Source organism: Volvox carteri, assembly GCF_000143455.1.
Source record: "Volvox carteri f. nagariensis unplaced genomic scaffold VOLCAscaffold_17, whole genome shotgun sequence".
Classification (NCBI taxonomy): domain Eukaryota; kingdom Viridiplantae; phylum Chlorophyta; class Chlorophyceae; order Chlamydomonadales; family Volvocaceae; genus Volvox; species Volvox carteri.
Window position 1 is genome coordinate 339,398 of NW_003307560.1, and position 15,899 is coordinate 355,296.

Consider the following 15,899-nt stretch of genomic DNA (forward strand, 5'->3'; position numbering starts at 1 on the left):
GGTGATGCCGATGGCCTTAAGGGCCTGGCTGTGTCGGAAAAGCATACCACGGACACGGGGGGTGACGCCGATGGTGATGTTGTATGTTGGGGCCGCCTGGTTGGGTCGTGGCTTCTCAGTGCGTACTTCGACGCTGAGGAAGGAGGCCTGGAGGCTTCCTCCACTGGCATCGGAGACGACTTGGGTGATGGCTTCCGCTGCTTGCTTAGCGGTCGCGAGAGCCGGGACGCCAAACGCGATCAGGGAGCCGGAATCGTAGTAGGCAGATTTGCCGGTCAAGTTCCTACGCTGTTTAGACCCGGTGCGGTCGGTCGCAAACGTAGGGGCCCCCGCGAGCTGAGACTGCACAGTTTCGATGATGAACTGCGCGGCCCGAACTTCGAACTGCTTCATTTCGGTCTCCACCTTTTTGGTAATTATTTCCGGAATATTCTTTTCCAGCAAGTCAACACGAGCAGCCAGCGCATCTGTCTTGCTATGCAAGGAGTCGAAGGACGCCTTGGTCTGTGTAGCATGGGTCTGAAGCAGCTTGTAAATCTCATCTAAAGATGGTTCTTTCTGAGTGGATCGCGTCATGGAGTCGCCTGCTGCCGCCTCCTCAAGGGCAGCGGCCGAAGGCGTAGGGTACTCCTTGCCGGACCTCAGAACCCGCTTAGACGGGCTTTGTGGGCTAATGCCAGCTGTTCTACAGATTCTGGATCGCTGGCAAAGCCAATGCGAGGGGCTTAGCTGTGATGTTGCCAGGGTGGTGTGGTGTGGTAGGCGTGAACTATTGTAAACTATTGTAAACATGATGCAGCGCCGTACAGCACCATACGGGCCGTACAGCACCATACGGGCCGTACAGCATCGTACCAGTTCTTCTAGATCCACACACCTTACATACCCCCCGTACGACAAGGTCAGCAGCTCACCGTGCCGGCGTTGTTGGCTGCCGCGAACACCGACCCGTCGGGAGAGAAGCGTACGGCAGACACACCCGCCGGCCGGGGGCCCCCGAACCGCCCCGTGTCGCCGTTGCGTACGACCGTCGTACATGCGGCCCAGGCGGTGACCACCGGAGCTACCACGACACACGGCTCTTCCCCCCCCTTCCACTGCTGCGGCTGCTGCTGCTGCTCCTGTTGTTGTTGCTGTTGCTGCTGCTGTAGCTGTGTTGACGACGATGGGGACGGTGATGCGGACACCGACGGCGGTAGCGAGGAGGGGGGTTCTGCTGCCGGAGGTAATTCACGGCAGAGGTCGAGGCGACAGCGCGCGCGGGCGGCGGCTGCAGCCGCGCGCGTGGAGGCCGTGAGGGGCGTCTCGAAGGCTAGCTGAGTCACCAGGTCCGGATCTCGCTCCAGGGTGGGGTGGTCCCTCTGAATCATGCGGATCTGAGAAAACAGCAAACCGGGCCCCCAAAACCCCCAAACCCCCCGGGGCCCCGGAACCCCCCGACCGGGTGGCGCGGGGAGGAGGAAGGGGGGAAGGGGGGGAACAGGACACTCAGTGCGGCTGTATAGCGAGACAGGAATCAACCAGTCGATCGACACGGTTACATGTGCCAGTGAACACACAGGTGCTTATTAATCAGTGGCTCGCCCTCTCCGCCCTCCTCGACATCCTCAACCTTGCCTCCACGCCCCTCACCACGCCCCTCACACCTCCACGCCCCTCACACCTCCACGCCCCTCACCACGCCCCTCACACCTCCACGCCCCTCACACCTCCACGCCCCTCACACCTCCACGCCCCTCACCACGTCCCTCGCCACGGGCGACTCCTGCAGCCCTGGCAGGGTGGTCAGGTCCCGCAGGACCTCCGCACCCAGGCCACTGGTGTATACCTGGGGGGGGGGGGAACGGGGGGGGGGAGGTGGCGGTGGAGGTCCCAGTGGGCGGATGAAGGCAATTGGTGGAGGTGGAGAACGGGGTGGAGGTGGAGACACTGAATCCGACTGTGGCTACCTGGGCCGTAAGAGGAGGCACTGCCCTCCCTGCGCAATACCTCCCCCTCCATTACAAGAGCACGCTCGTGCTGGCATGTGCGCGCACCTGCCGCCAAAAGTTGAAGTCGAGAAGCAGCTCCTCAAGCTGCTGTGCGCGTGCTGTAAAATGTGCCGTACTATGCCCTATCGGCGTCGACGCCAGCAGCGATAACGGCGCTGGAGGCACTGCGGGGACGTCGCCGCGCTCGCGGCGTGAAGCGCCGCCGCCACCAGCGGCACCTCCAGCCGCCACCGCCGCATGCGCCAGGTGAAGTATCGCGTATCGCAGGCTGTACGACTGTCCGTACATACGCAAGAGCGGAAACGGATGCAAGCAAAAGCAGTAAACAGGAAAAGATTCGCAGTTTGAGCGTGCGATGATGTTTTACGTGATCCCAGCGCGCAGGACAAATGTACGGCATCCTTTGAGGAACATACGCCGATAACCCGCAGGTAGCAGTCAGCCCACCGTACTAACCACCGTACCAACCACCATCATACCAACTACCGAACCAACCACCGTGCCGTACCAACCCACCTGCGGCCTCTTAGATTTCCGAAGGTCCGTCGTGATCCAGTCAGCCAACCGGCAGTGACCCCGCCGGGGGTCCAGAGCCAAGCCGGCGGCGCCAAGCACCGCCGCCGCAGCATCACCTCCTTTACCGTCGCCGCCGTCGTACAGCCCAACAATGGCACCTACGACATCCTCGCCGCCGTCGCCAGCGGCGCTCCCGCCATTGTCCTGTAATGCCTGCTGGTGGCCGCCGTCAGCGTATTCTCCCTGGTGGCTTAGTCGCCGGGACGGCGGCGGCGGCGCTGATGGTGGTGATGTCCCCGTGTCTCGCAACCAGTCCAGTAATGACCTGGGGGCGGGAGGGTGCCCCCGCACATCGGCCCCCATGGAAGAGAGGAGGGGACACACACCGCGGGCGGCCGGGGGGGGAAAAGGGGGGGAGGGGGACAAGGGGAGGCATGTGTATTGAGACGCTCATAGGACTCCTCTCGTACTAAGGGCCCCCGTACGCTCCCCAAGAACAAAGCAACTACTGTTGCTACCTTGCCTTGCCTAGGGTTGCTTACCATTGCCGCTGCTGCTGCTGCCGAACTGCTACAGCGGCTATCGCAGCCGACCCCGTCCCCAGGCCCCCACCCCACCGCCCGCCGCGTAATCCCCCCACAGCGGCGGCCGTTGCGGGTCCCCAGCTCCCCCCAGCTCCCCCCAGCTCCCCCCAGCTCCCCCCAGCTCCCCCCAGCTCCCCCCAGCTCCCCACCCAACACGCCCCACCCCTCTTCACATCTGTCCCCGACTCCTCCCCCTCGTCTCTCCACGTCTCCCCCCCCTCACACCTGTGGATAACCTGCAGACGGTAGTCACCCTCCGACACACGAAACACCACCCCCCAGCCAGGAAGGTAAGGCAAGTACGGCATCAGGCCCAGCTGGGAGATGCAATGTAGGGACGGCGGCTCGGCGGACGCCAGCAGCAGCTCCAGGAGGGACTCCACGCCGCTACGCCCAGCTGCCGTACTATTGAGGTACGACAGTCGGTCAGTGAAGAGGGCGGCGTAGGCTGCGGGCAGCGATGCCTGCGGATCATGGCCGGCACCGTCACCGTCACCGGCAGCGGCAGCGGTGGCACCAATAGGGTTCTTGGGCTTCGTGTTGGCAGAGGGCGACGGGGGGAGTAGACGCCTGAGGGTTTCGAGAACCCAGTTCTTGGCGCGTCTCCGGGACAAGGTGGGGCTGGAAGCGGTGGCTTTGACGGCTGGCAGCGGCAGCGGCGGCGGCGTGGTATCGTACGGCAGTGCATTCGCGACCCACGGGTCGAATTTGAATACCAGACTGCGTAGGATGTGGCTGGGTTGAGGTCTCAGAGTAACGATGAGTCTCACTCGGCGGGGCAGCAGCGGGAAGAGGTCGCGGAGGGCCAGCAAGATTCTGTTTGGCGAGGGGCCCGGGGGATGCGATGAAGGGCGGAAAGGGGGGTGTGAGGGGGGCCGAAGAAGGGGTTTGCAGGAAAGGAAGAGGAGAGGGTGGGGGTGCGACGAAGTACACAGACGTCTTTTATTATGGATTCGTTCTCCCCTTCGGGGAACTAAACTGAGTTAAGAGACGATTGGCGAAAAGTAGGAATGGATCTCCGTCTAGGAGAGGGTGGGAGGAACTGTTCGGAGTACGCGCCGCTGGCGCCTTTGAAGTGCCGCTCAATCAGGTTGCGAATGCCGGGTAGGCCCGGAGGAGGAGGGGGGAGAGGGACGGGTCTCTCCCCACCTCCCTTCCCATAACCCCCCACCCCCCACCCTGAGCGGCCGCCGCCCGGGAGAGTGTGTGCGGTCGTTGGCGGCGATATGACTGTATGGATCTTCATTAGATGGGCCTGGGTTGTTGTTGCTGCTACAGCTGCTGCGGCTACAGCTCCTGCTACTGCTGCTGCGGCTACCCTCACCGCACCAGATCCCGCCATACCGCACCTGTTGTCGTACGGCCGTCCTGCCCCGCGCCCGTTCCGGCCCTCGGCTTCATCAACCCCATCCACCAGCAGAACCACCTCACGAGGCGCCGCCGCCTCCGCCGCCGCCCGCTGCCGCCGCAGCCACTCCGGCGGGGGTGGCCCGCCGTCGTCGTCGTCGCCATCTTGCGGCTGCGGCATCATCTCCCGCAGCGGGTTCAGCAGCAACGTGTTGAACGCGGTGTCCAGGCGGGAAAGAGCCGAAAGAGCCTCCAGGGAAAGCCCTGTACGATAGTACGACAGGACGGCAACAGCGACAGGGAAGAAGGGGCAAAGTGTGCAGGAGAAAGGGAACGACAAGAGCGGGGAGGGGAGAGGGGAGGGGACAGGGGAAGGGGATTAAATGGCGGTTGCATCGCACGAGGACGTTGCACGAGTAAAACCCACACGCAAAGGCGGCCAGACGGCCGGCCGCAAGTCCTTCCAGCGCCCCGGAAGTCCACTGTCAGCCTGCAACCCCTCTCCCCACTCCCCCACTCATCCACCCATCCACCCATCACCCAGTGGGCCTACTCACCTAGGTAGCGTTTCTGCAGGAATGTGGCGAACGACCCGCGGGTCTGACACGCCAACTGAAACGCCAGACTGCGGACCAGCACCAGCGGACTCAAGCTGGCAGCGTCACCGGCGCGACAGAAATGTACGGCAACTGGCCGATCGTGTTGGCCGTGCCGCCGCTCCGCATTCAGGTCATCGCTTGTTGCCGCTGCGGATGCGAATGCTGACGGCGGCTGCGACACCAACAGCGGTGCTGCTACTGCTGCCTCCTCCGCCGCTTGCTCCGCTGCTGTTGAATCGGTGCCAGTGGGCGCTGCGGGTTCCGCGTCGGCGGTAGCGGTCAGGGCAGCGGCCGTCCCGTGGGTCTTTCCGCAGCCTGCAGGACCCACAATCGCCAGTGCCCTGTGTCGTACAGTTGGACCCCGTGAGGATATCAGGGGTGTTCCGTGGGACTTGGTGCGGAGAGTGCAAGGGGTGCCGCAAGGGGTCGGGTTGGGTTGGGCAGGTGCACCCCCACCCCCAAGCAGGATGATGATGGTGATGTGTTTTTATGAGCACAAATATCAGCGTGTGTAAAAGAGGAATTCCGCAATATGAACGCGACCGTGGGAAATGTAGGAAAAACACTGAACGAAATCCAGCAGCGGCGTCGTACTGATTCGTACCTGCACTCATCGTACTGGCCTCTGGCCGTACCTGTACGATGTATCTTCAGGTCGCAGATCCAGCCAACGCCTTATGACTGTTTGGGGCCAGTCCGGGCTGCAAGCGGCGGCAGCACTTCCCCCGGGGCCCCCAGCCCCCATGCGGCGGTAACCGCCGTCCGCAATAACAGACGCAGCGTTAGCAGCAATAGCAGTAGCAGTAGCAGTAGCTGTAGCAGTAGCAGCGTCATACGGAGAAGCTGTAATGTCCGCTATGGCCACCGCGGTGGTGTCATGGGGCTCCAAGAGGAAGATCAGCTTTAGTTGGGCGTTGACCAGGTCCAGCTCGTCGCCGATGGCAGCCAGGATTCGATCACGATCGGATGGTACGGTGGCCTGCGCGTTCCGTACATCGATGCCCTGCATGGGACAGCGTCCCGTTAGCAAGTAAATATTATATGTGCATGTATGCATGTATGTATGCATGTATGTATGCATGTATGTACGTAAGAGCCGAATAGTTACTCAGCGCACCGGGACTCTCGCCGCTGCTCCGTAGCTTCCACACCACACAGAAACTTGCACGACAAACTGTTTGAGATTGTCGTACATGTACGGATGTACAAACGCCGTACCCTATAAACGCCATGTGCCGAGGTCTCAGAGCCCCAGAAGGGACGCATTCAGCCGTCGGATTACCCGTCGGGAGAAGCGGCAGTGAGTTGAACCCCCCGTGGAAGAAATGTATGGAGACCTGTCCCTGAAGTCCATAACCCCCACCCCCACCCCCACCCCCACCAGCATCAGCACATGCGCTCGCAAGGCTTTCAAAGGCTTTAAACCCACCACTGATATACCAGGGCCGTACACCGCCCGTCATTGCCGTACCTGGTACAGCTCCCCCAGTCGCCGCCTTGTGGCCGGGTCCGCCAGGAAGACCAGCTGACGGAGGCCCCGCACCTGCACATGTACATGTACAGTGGTTGGAGAACACACGTGTGCGTGTGCGTGTCTCTTCATATGTGCGTGTGCGCGTGTGAGTTGCACCTCGGTTGCGTAACCCGTTACCCAGCTAGAGAGATGTAACGAGCGCCCATACGCGGGCCTGCAGAGTACCCGCACGAGCCTCCTGAGAGCCACAAGCATAAATATTAGGGGCATTAGGACAACGCAAAAGGTCCAACATCCAACAGCAATATAAACATAAACGACACTCTATCACTACGTCACTCACACATCATCACCGCACGTAAGCCCCCGGCCAGGGGCCCCAGGGAGGTGGTCACAGCCCCAAGATGCGCCTGGGCAATGCCGCGCTTCGCACCGCTAGCCAGGCAGCCAGGCAGCCAGGCAGCCAGGCAGGCAAGCAAGGGCAAGGACCCCGCGAGGAAGCGGAAGGAGCCTCCCAGGCGCCCGAGCGACAGCTCCGGGGCCGTAAACCCTTCCCTTCCCAAGTGGCGGCCGAGGGCCAACCGTGAGGAGTATGTCTTATGTCCGAAAAATAATTCCATTTAAAACAACCAATGTTTTTGGCCCGTGAGCCATGTCCTCGTCCAATCAGATAGGGCCCCATCAACCAACAAACAACCGACCAGCCATATACGCACCTACCCAATCCCGATCCGCTCCCCTAAAACCCTAAAAACCCCTCCCCCTCCCACCTTTAAGGTTGTCCACCACTCGAAGAGGCACCAGATGCGGCTGAAGGGGGTGCAGCGGGAGTCCAAACACACCAGCGTGCCACGGGCTAGTCGTACAGCCGTCTGCACGGCAAAACACAACACACACACAACATAGGCGCATGTAGCTCTGTTTTCTTTGTAAGCTCATGCTCAGCACCGCGCGCAAGATAACAATAGGACAGCAACAGGAATGGAGAGTAGGATTGTGCACTACAGATGAAAGAAATGTGCTGGTTGAACCCGGCCGCCGGGTGGCCCTACTGGTAGAGTCCGAGTTGTCTGTATGTCTGTATATGAGTCGGTCAGGCGGTTATTCCCTCGTGCTAGTGCTAGGACCAGACGGGACAGCAATCAGCTCGTCCGGGGCGCTAAGGGGGCCCGGGCGAGGCAGCGGGTGGTGTCAGGCGAGGTGGTGCAAACACGGCCGGACGGGTTTCGACAAAGACAAGCGGGGGACGGGCCCCAGGGCGGTAACCCGCCTTCCGAGTCCCCCGAGTCCCCCTTCCCACATCCCCCTGGGGCTCCCCTCGACCGCCCCAAACACACACCTGACATCTCGACCCTTCGTTCCTCGCGAATAAACCCTTCCATACCTCCCCCCCCACACACGCACACACACACCCTTGGTTACCACCGCGCTTTTCTCTTTCCTCTTGACAGGAAAGGGGAAACACGGGGCTGCACGTCCTCGGTCGAGCGGGAGGGGATAGTGGTCCCTCACGCCCCTCTCTCCGCACAAGGAGGAGAGTGCTTCGGCGGTCGTTCCCGTTGGGGTACGGTTAGGTGCCCCTGGAGAGCGTCAGCCCCCCGGGATCATTATGTAACAAAGACACACCCACACAACCGCACACACTCTCTCTCACACACCCACACCCACTCTCTCTCACACAACCGCACACATAAAGACCCCCTCAGCTACTTGTAATCTTCACACGCCCCCACCCACCCACACGCCCCTACCTCCAGGTCCTGCAGGTCCCGGGTTTGCTGTCGACCTGGGTGTTGGTTGATCGCCAGCACGTCCACCCAACAGAACACCTGACGGGTGCGTGTGTGTGTGTGTATGGGGGGGAGGGTCAGCAGCGCCGCACCAACCCGCCCATACGCAGGAGGGAATGGCGTGGTACGGCGGAGGTGGGGGATTACGTACAGGGGTGGTGGGGCCCCGCGAAGTCCGTACCTGGGCAGGGGGCCCCCCCAGGGTCCCGAGAGCCGCCGCTGCAGTGGTTCCTGGGCAATCCATATCACCCCTCCCACCTTCCTGCCTGCTACTCGGTCTCCACACAGCAACAGCGGCATCCTCATCCTCCTCCCACCCTCCTCATCCTCATCCTCATCCTCATCCTCATCCTCGTCATCCTCAAACCAAATTGAAAGATTCTGATTCTGTAATTCCGCTTCCTAGCCCCGCAATCCCCAACCCCACCCCCCCCACGCTCGCCCACACGCTTGGGCCCTCCCCCTTCCCCCTTCCCCCTCTTGTGCTTGGGACGTGGCGGCAGTTAGCCGTTTGCTTCTCCCCACGTGCACGCATCGCTCCTCACGTTCTCCCCCCCCCCCGCTGCCACACACATCCCCCTCCTGCCTGCTCGGGATCTGCGGCATGCAGCTGGTGCTCCAGCAGCGCCACCAGCTCGGTGAAGGCCATGGACCAGCAGTAGCTCACGAAAAAGGTCAACAGCGAGGAACACTGAGAAGGCAGCGTGTCTACATAGCGGCATCTGGTGGGATGGGGGTGGGGGTGGGGGTGGGGATTGGACAATAGTTTATACATAGAGTGCATTAATGATTTAGCAAACCATGAACAGCCTTAGGACATGTGCAAAGGCAACAGCTGCAAACAATGCCTCTCTGACCGCTCTCCTCCCTTGATCTTTTTCCATCCGTTTTAATTTTTACGTTTTCAAGGTGAGAAGTGTTTCTCCTTGAATTGGAATTCCCCCTTGTACGCGGCAAAGTTTGAAGATCCTTTAACATTCGTTTCCCCCAACCAAGGCCTCGTCCACTCATGGTAAGATCACCTCTGACGTGTCGCGGACACCAAAAGGCGGCGCCAACGTGGCGGCTAGCGTCGCACCTGGTGGCTGCTGTCGCGGGCAGTACCACCCGGTTCAGGATGTCGTACGTTGTCCAGCCGGGCTGTACGACGTCAGCTGCGAAGCGGCGCAGGAAGGCGAGCGACACGGCGCAGTGCCACACCTCCCGTACGGCAGCGCCGCCGGCGTTGTCTGTGCCGGGGCTACTGCCGCCGCGTGGGCCACCGACGTCGCGGGTGAGGCTGGTCACAGCATCATCACCGGCGGCGGCTGCAGCTGCAGCTGCGGCCCTTTCGCGTGCCTTGCAACTGCCTCCGCCGCTACCGTCGCCGCTGCTGACGGAGCCCGCAGCGGCGGCTCCCGATGGTTGACGGCTGGCGGGCACCTGGGTGTAGGCGAGCGGGGACTGAGAGGCAGTACGGCTGGCGGAACCGCCGGCAGCCGGTGCCGCTGCAGATGGAACTCGAATCGACAGTACGGCAGATCCGTCCTGCAGCAGCGGCGATGACGGTGGCGGTTCTGCAATGGTTGAAGACGGCAGCGCTTTGACTCTTGGTTCCGAAGCGACATGCTTGGGATTGGCAGGATCGGCGGCGGCGGCGGCGGCGGCGGTGTCGGCAGCGGCAGGCTCGGCACTGCTGGCAACAGCCACAGGGCCGCCGCCGCTCTGCATATGGGGTGGAGGGAAAGAGGGTTAGGGAAGAACCGGTGTGGGCGTTTAAATTCCCCTGGGTTCCCCACATCTGAGGGCCTGGGATGGCTGGAGATGTGATGATGGGCAGCTCCATTATCGTGCAAGCTGCTTTCCGGGGACTGGATAGCATGGCTCTCAGGCAGAGGGGAGAGGTGCGTGCGTGATGTTGGTGGAATGAGGGTAACTGTATGTGCAGTAGTATCCCTATAGATCACTCCGATAGTGCCCATGATCCCTGGGGTGCCTTGCCGTGCATCTGACCAGGTCGGTAGTTATAGTTCGTTGGGATTGCAGTCCGCAGCCTGCAACTGGTCCAACGGCTAGGATACAGCCTGAGTATCCACACACAGGTAAGTTTATACATCATCAAATATTGCTTTTAAGTTTTTAGAGCCTCAGGGACATGTCGGCCAGCTAGCGCCGAAGGAGCATGGCGTTGCAAGCTGCACGGTTCCCAACTCCGATGACCGGCGAACAAAACAAATGGAGGGTTTTAGGAATACACCTCACCTTGGATGCCCCACAGCCCAGTTTTTAATATATAAACCTCGACAGTGCCGGGCGTTTGGACGGGCACGCACGAACTTCGGAATCCACAGTCAGCAAGCCCATATACCATGCGTTATTTTTGTACAGGGCCAGTTATGACTGGGTAAGCAGTAAAGCAGTTCCGACCTATAGTTTGGCAGGCCTTGTTCGCCAACCAAGTCGTTGCTCGTCCAACGCGTCGAAAGGCAGAATTACTCGGAGCTTCCGAGACTGCTCACAAATTCCAGCAAATGGCTTGGTACGAAGATATCATCATTGGAGCCCTTGGATCAGGCGTCAACGCGCCAACCTGGGTGCTGCTTAATGTTGTGATATTCTTTGCAATTCTTTCGTTGGTTGGGCTCTTGGTTCATAGCATACAACGCAATCCAGACCTGACACCACACGTTATTGTTCTCTTGGTTCTTGCATTCGGGCTGTGGGCTTCCATCAACTGGTTGATCTCCAACGTGGGGTTGACCAGCGCTACAGATCAACAAAAGCAGCTATTTGTTGATCATAAGGAAAAGCCGTCGGAAGAAGCGCCACAGGAGGAAGCTGAGCCACAGGGTGACGGCTCCGAACATGACAGCAAGAAGGAAAACTAACTCTATGGCTAGCAAGCAATCCCTTTAAGCACCGCAACCTTTGCTGTTACCTCCGACATTTCTAGGAAGGCTCACCACGAGGCAGCGCACCTGGCCAGCGGAAACCCTGTCCCGGACCTAGAAGCTGATGGCCCACATGACAGTGCCGGGCCTGGCTGCGATCTGCCCCATCACAAGCGGGGATAAACAGTATTTCTGTAAAACTAGGGGCGCCACCGTTAGCCTGACGACAGGTGCAGCCTCGATCGTCAGGCTGTGCTGTCGTGCACGTGCTGTCAGCTCCCCAACTGGGACCCTGCAGACACCCCGCCATTGCTGCTGCCGTGTACCGGCGGCAGCGACAGCGATTCCGTCCCACAGCAAAGGCCATTGCGACCCGTCAGGTTCCTGCGGCACCATGACCAATTACCGCCTGCGCCTTCAAAACAGGGCCAGCAGCTGGGGCCGCTGTAATGGATCGGCTTGCATACGCAGCAGCAGCATTGGTATGGGTAGCAATGGCGTCGGTCGAGAAGGTAGCACGGCCACTCTGCGGCTGGTGGAGCTTCCAGGTGAGCGGGTTGTGACCGGGGCTGCGTCTTGCGACGTACATGCCTAGCATGAGAGAGGCTGAGGACCCCCCCTATTAGGGGAACATGGGGGGCTCTGTTTAGGGGCGTGGGCCATGGTGAAGCCTTATGGCCCCTTAATATGGGGGACGCTGCACATGAGTCATATGACTAGCTGCAAGGATCATCGAGCAGCGATTTGGGAGGGCGTGGGATTTCCAAAAGCTAGTTCCAGGCCTGTAGCTGTAGTTTTTGAGCACTAATTCATGGCCAGCGGTTGGTGCAGGAGCATGGGGGACGTTAGCGGGGTGCTGCAGCCGGCGACGTGGGCCGGTGTGGTGCCGGGTGACAAGGTATTACGGGTTATTACGGCCGCCAGAACTGTCGGGACAACCACATGGGGAGCGTAACATGGTACATGCGGCTGACCATGCAAGTGGCGGTTGTGCTCACGGACCACTGCCCTGCTCAACAGCAGCCATGTGGTAGCTGCCCGTAGGAAGGTCGTTCTGCCTCACCGTCTGTCGTCGCCGCCGCAGGCAAGGGCCGCGGCGTGGTGGCGACACGCAAGCTCTATCCAGGAGAGCTGCTGCTGGTGTGCAGGTGGGTCGGTTTCTGGCCGGCGATCGGCTGGGACTTTGATAAACTGTAGGAAAGTGGGAGACTCGCGCATCATGTTTCGGGACCTATGGAACTTGGCGGGTGTTACGTCCTTTCCTTCTTTTCCGGCTTGCGTGTTTTGCCGCATCCTCAGGCCGCTGGCGCTCGTCCAAGGCCCATCCCAAGCATCGGCGCTGGTGCAGCAGCAGCAGCAGCAGCTGCGACGACAGCAGCAGCAACAGCCACGGCGGCAGTCCCAAGTAGACGCACTGAACTCCGGCTCACGGACAGCCTCCGCCGTGGCCAATGGTGTGCCGTCTGGGGACGCTAGGGCGGGGGCCCGGCAGCCGGAGCTCGCAGGGCCTACTGCTATGACACACGGTGCAGCTACGGCGGCAGCGGTGGTGGGAGGCACCGCGAGTCACTGCAGTGAGGCGGCCCTGGTTTCGGAGCTGAAGCGGCTGGAGTGGGGTCCACGTCAGGTGCGTGCGCGCGTGCTTTAAAAGGGATTCCGCTTCCTGCATGCATGCGTGTCAATTTAGTCCAGTGATCTGAGCAGCAATGTGCGATTACGCCTGGGTTACATACCTGAGCTGTAATAAGAGGACAAGCAACGGTGCGATGATGATGAACCCAACCAAGGGAATAGAGTAACTGGGAAATTAGTTCCATCTCGGGGTTCCCCTAGGGATGTGGCGGTAGTTGTTGGCCCCGGACTTCACGGGGCGTGCGCTGTGGCCAGCCTTCCGTCTCCGTTTTGAGTCATTCTCATCTGGCAGAGTTAGATTGGCAGCGTTTATCTGCCCCGAGGATTCAGCTCTTGTCTCAATGGTCCAGTGAATTGTTTAAACTGTGACTTCATTCGTTACCCTCCACCACCACCATCACCGCTGTAGGCCCAGATCCTCGCGTTCCTCTACCGAGGTGCACGGCAGTCCACAGTCCCCGTCGCCCATCCCGGATCAAGGTTGGCCCATCCAGCGACGGAAACAGATGATGTCGGAGGTAACAGCAGCTGGGGTGGCGGCGGCTTGGAACTGGACTTGTCCGACCTCACCGATCCATGGGCAGGTGATGCCGCCGCGGTGCCGCCGCCGCAACTTGGGCCGGCCGCGGTTGCGGGCGCCGCGGCGACCCACAAGTCGGGACTGTCAGTCGAGGAGCTGGCGGCGGTGGTGCGGCTGAACGCCACGGGTCTACCCAGCGATGATGTACTGCTGGCACAGCTGTATGGCAGACCGAACATGTCGTTCATCGGGTTATGGCCCGCGCATGCGATGTTCAACCACTCGTGTGCGCCCAACGCAGGTGCGAGCTGACCGACCGAAGCCAAACCAACCCAGGCAAATCCTAATCGGCCTCCATCCAAAGCCACATCGCTTTTTCTATAGCTACAGGCTCGCAGAGCAATATAGCCGCACCAGCTCTCCCGCTCTCCCCCCCCTCGCATGGTCGCCATTTATCATCGCTTCCACGCCGCTCACTCCCCCCAAGTCCTCCCAAGTCCCTGTCCTATTCGTGTCCTACTGATGATTCACTCCCTCCCTCCCATTTTACCAGCCGCGACGAACCGCTAGCTCAACAGCACAGCGCACTTCCAATCATCGTTTTAGCTGAACTCAAATTGAGAAGCATCCGCTGATTCATCACCTTCCTCATCCCGCCATCCCTGTGCCACACCCGTCCCCCAGTTGCGGTTGTAGCGGGCCGGGAGTTGCACATTCGCTGCAGTGGCCCGGTGTCAGCCGGCGAGGAGGTGTGCATCACGTACTCCGGGGCCCTGGGACTGGGGCCGTTGCCGCTGAGGAGGGCGCTCCTGGAAAAGAACCACCGCTTCAGGCAGGTGTCGTAGGATTTCCTTAACCGTGGCGCGTCATAGGAGAGGCCTGGGCGCTACGGCAAGCTGTGCCACATTCCAAGACTCTGCATACATTTCCCCGCCTTGCATGTCGTCAAATGCTGCGTTTTATTTTACCCAGGCACCTCACCGTGGCATCTCATCGTGGCGATTCTCCAGCCTCCACCTACCCATGGAACGTCCCACTCACCCTTTATCCTTCTTGCATATAACTCCCACCCACCCTGGACTTCTCTCCGCCTTCAACCCGCCTATACACCTTCCGCACTGACGCCGCTGTCGTCCGCAACTGCGTTGCTGGCCGCCATAGGTGCACATGTCCTCGCTGTACAGCGGAGGAGCGGGTACCCCGGGAGCTGGCGCAGCTGTGGGTGAGTGTTTACCTCTGTGTGCTCTGACGCGATAATAAACATCTTATGGTTGCTGTTACGGAGGGGAAGGAAGGAAGGAAGGCTCCAGCGAATGGGCAATTAGGGAACAGGCCCGAAACATGGCCGTAGGTATGTAGGTACGCGGCGCATGTTAACCCAGTATCAAATGCCGACTTTTCCTTACCGCCCCTGGCTGCTTCTCTGGCTTCTACTGCGCCCTCGTCAATGCTGTTGTTGCTGCTGGTGCTGCCGGTGGTCGAATGATGGGTGGCCAATGGCCTGGTGGACTAGAGCGACATAGTTATGCTGGCATCACAGCAGCTGCAGCCGCAGCTGCTGGCTGCCGCAGCAACGCTGCGAGGCAGCGGCAGCGCGAACAGCAACAGCAGCAATCCTGCTTATGGCAGCGGCGGCGGTGGCGGCAGCGGGGCTTTCGGCAGCAGCGGTAGTGGCCCCCCGGCTTCTGCGGCCGCCGCCGCGCTCCCGGCCCTGCTGAATGTGCGTGGGCAGATAGCCAAGTGTTGTGCACTGTTCGAGGAGACCCTCGGCCAGCTGGCGCCATCAGTGCAGGTGCGCGGGATGACCAGGCGTGCCATGTACCTATTGTTCCTGAATGTGCAAATACAGCACATATGTTGCGATTTGGGTCGGCTATAGCAACGTCTAGCACTGTCCTGGCTGCCCACCTGCTAGCATGCTAGCTTTGGAGCTATTGTCCTGCAAGGCGCTTCGTTTATCCCTAACGGCTACGACTCCATTCCCTTCACACAGGAGGCCCTATGGGTCCAATCCAGCATGTACCCTCTTTACGAGACCCGGGCACGCTGCGCGCAGCTCCTCGCGAATGCGGCGGCAGCTGCCGCGGTTTCTACGCCGGCTGCACCTTGTACGCCGCCGCCACGCGGTGCTGCTAGGGCATCCGCTCCCGTGGCGCTGCGCCATGAGCAGGTAAACCAGCAGCCGGAAGCGCAGGTTCAGGGACTGCAGCTGCATCAGGAGACGGCGACGACGCGGCAGCAGCAGCAGGGGCAGCAGCAGCAAGGGCAGCTCGAGGACCTGTTGGATCTGGAGCGCCGGCTTTCAGAGGAGTACCTTGATGCTCTATCCGCGTGCCTGAGGCTGCAGGGGGTGGCCAATGCGGGCAGCGACATGCACGTGCAGCTCGCGGCAAGGTGGGCGGGTGAAGAGAGAAGATTGGGATCGTAATTGCAGTGAAACAATAACCTGTGTGCCGTAAGCGGGGCCTCAAATTGGCCTGGGGTACGCTCGTCAGCGCTAGGGCATGGAGAAGGGCCATCTGCAGCTAGAGCGGGCTCCACATCACACAGCCGTCATGGACGGGAGGTGGGGGCCC

General features: G+C 60.7%; 2 protein-coding genes across 2 annotated transcripts in view; one reads left to right on the forward strand and one right to left on the reverse strand.

The window, feature by feature from the left end:
* The window catches only part of VOLCADRAFT_90483 (uncharacterized protein), a gene marked incomplete at both ends in the record, with an annotated part of 22,140 nt that extends 12,129 nt beyond the window's left edge, over positions 1–10,011 (reverse strand). The window contains 14 exons of the mRNA XM_002950113.1: positions 48–729; positions 1,742–1,828; positions 2,037–2,267; positions 2,508–2,832; positions 3,317–3,907; positions 4,441–4,702; positions 4,996–5,378; positions 5,642–5,685; positions 5,903–6,040; positions 6,509–6,580; positions 7,282–7,383; positions 8,263–8,340; positions 8,873–9,023; positions 9,380–10,011. Coding sequence (XP_002950159.1) covers positions 48–729; positions 1,742–1,828; positions 2,037–2,267; positions 2,508–2,832; positions 3,317–3,907; positions 4,441–4,702; positions 4,996–5,378; positions 5,642–5,685; positions 5,903–6,040; positions 6,509–6,580; positions 7,282–7,383; positions 8,263–8,340; positions 8,873–9,023; positions 9,380–10,011 — 3,778 coding nt within the window. The remainder of the gene's footprint in view (positions 1–47; positions 730–1,741; positions 1,829–2,036; positions 2,268–2,507; positions 2,833–3,316; positions 3,908–4,440; positions 4,703–4,995; positions 5,379–5,641; positions 5,686–5,902; positions 6,041–6,508; positions 6,581–7,281; positions 7,384–8,262; positions 8,341–8,872; positions 9,024–9,379) is intronic.
* A 665-nt stretch (positions 10,012–10,676) lies between these two features.
* Positions 10,677–15,010, forward strand: VOLCADRAFT_104571 (uncharacterized protein; the record flags this gene model as incomplete). Its single annotated transcript, XM_002949998.1, has 8 exons — positions 10,677–10,684; positions 11,448–11,719; positions 12,256–12,319; positions 12,648–12,798; positions 13,213–13,624; positions 14,008–14,155; positions 14,485–14,545; positions 14,837–15,010. Coding segments are annotated over 8 exons (1,290 nt in total), but the record flags the coding sequence as incomplete, so codon positions are not given.
* Between the last annotated feature and the right edge of the window lie 889 nt (positions 15,011–15,899).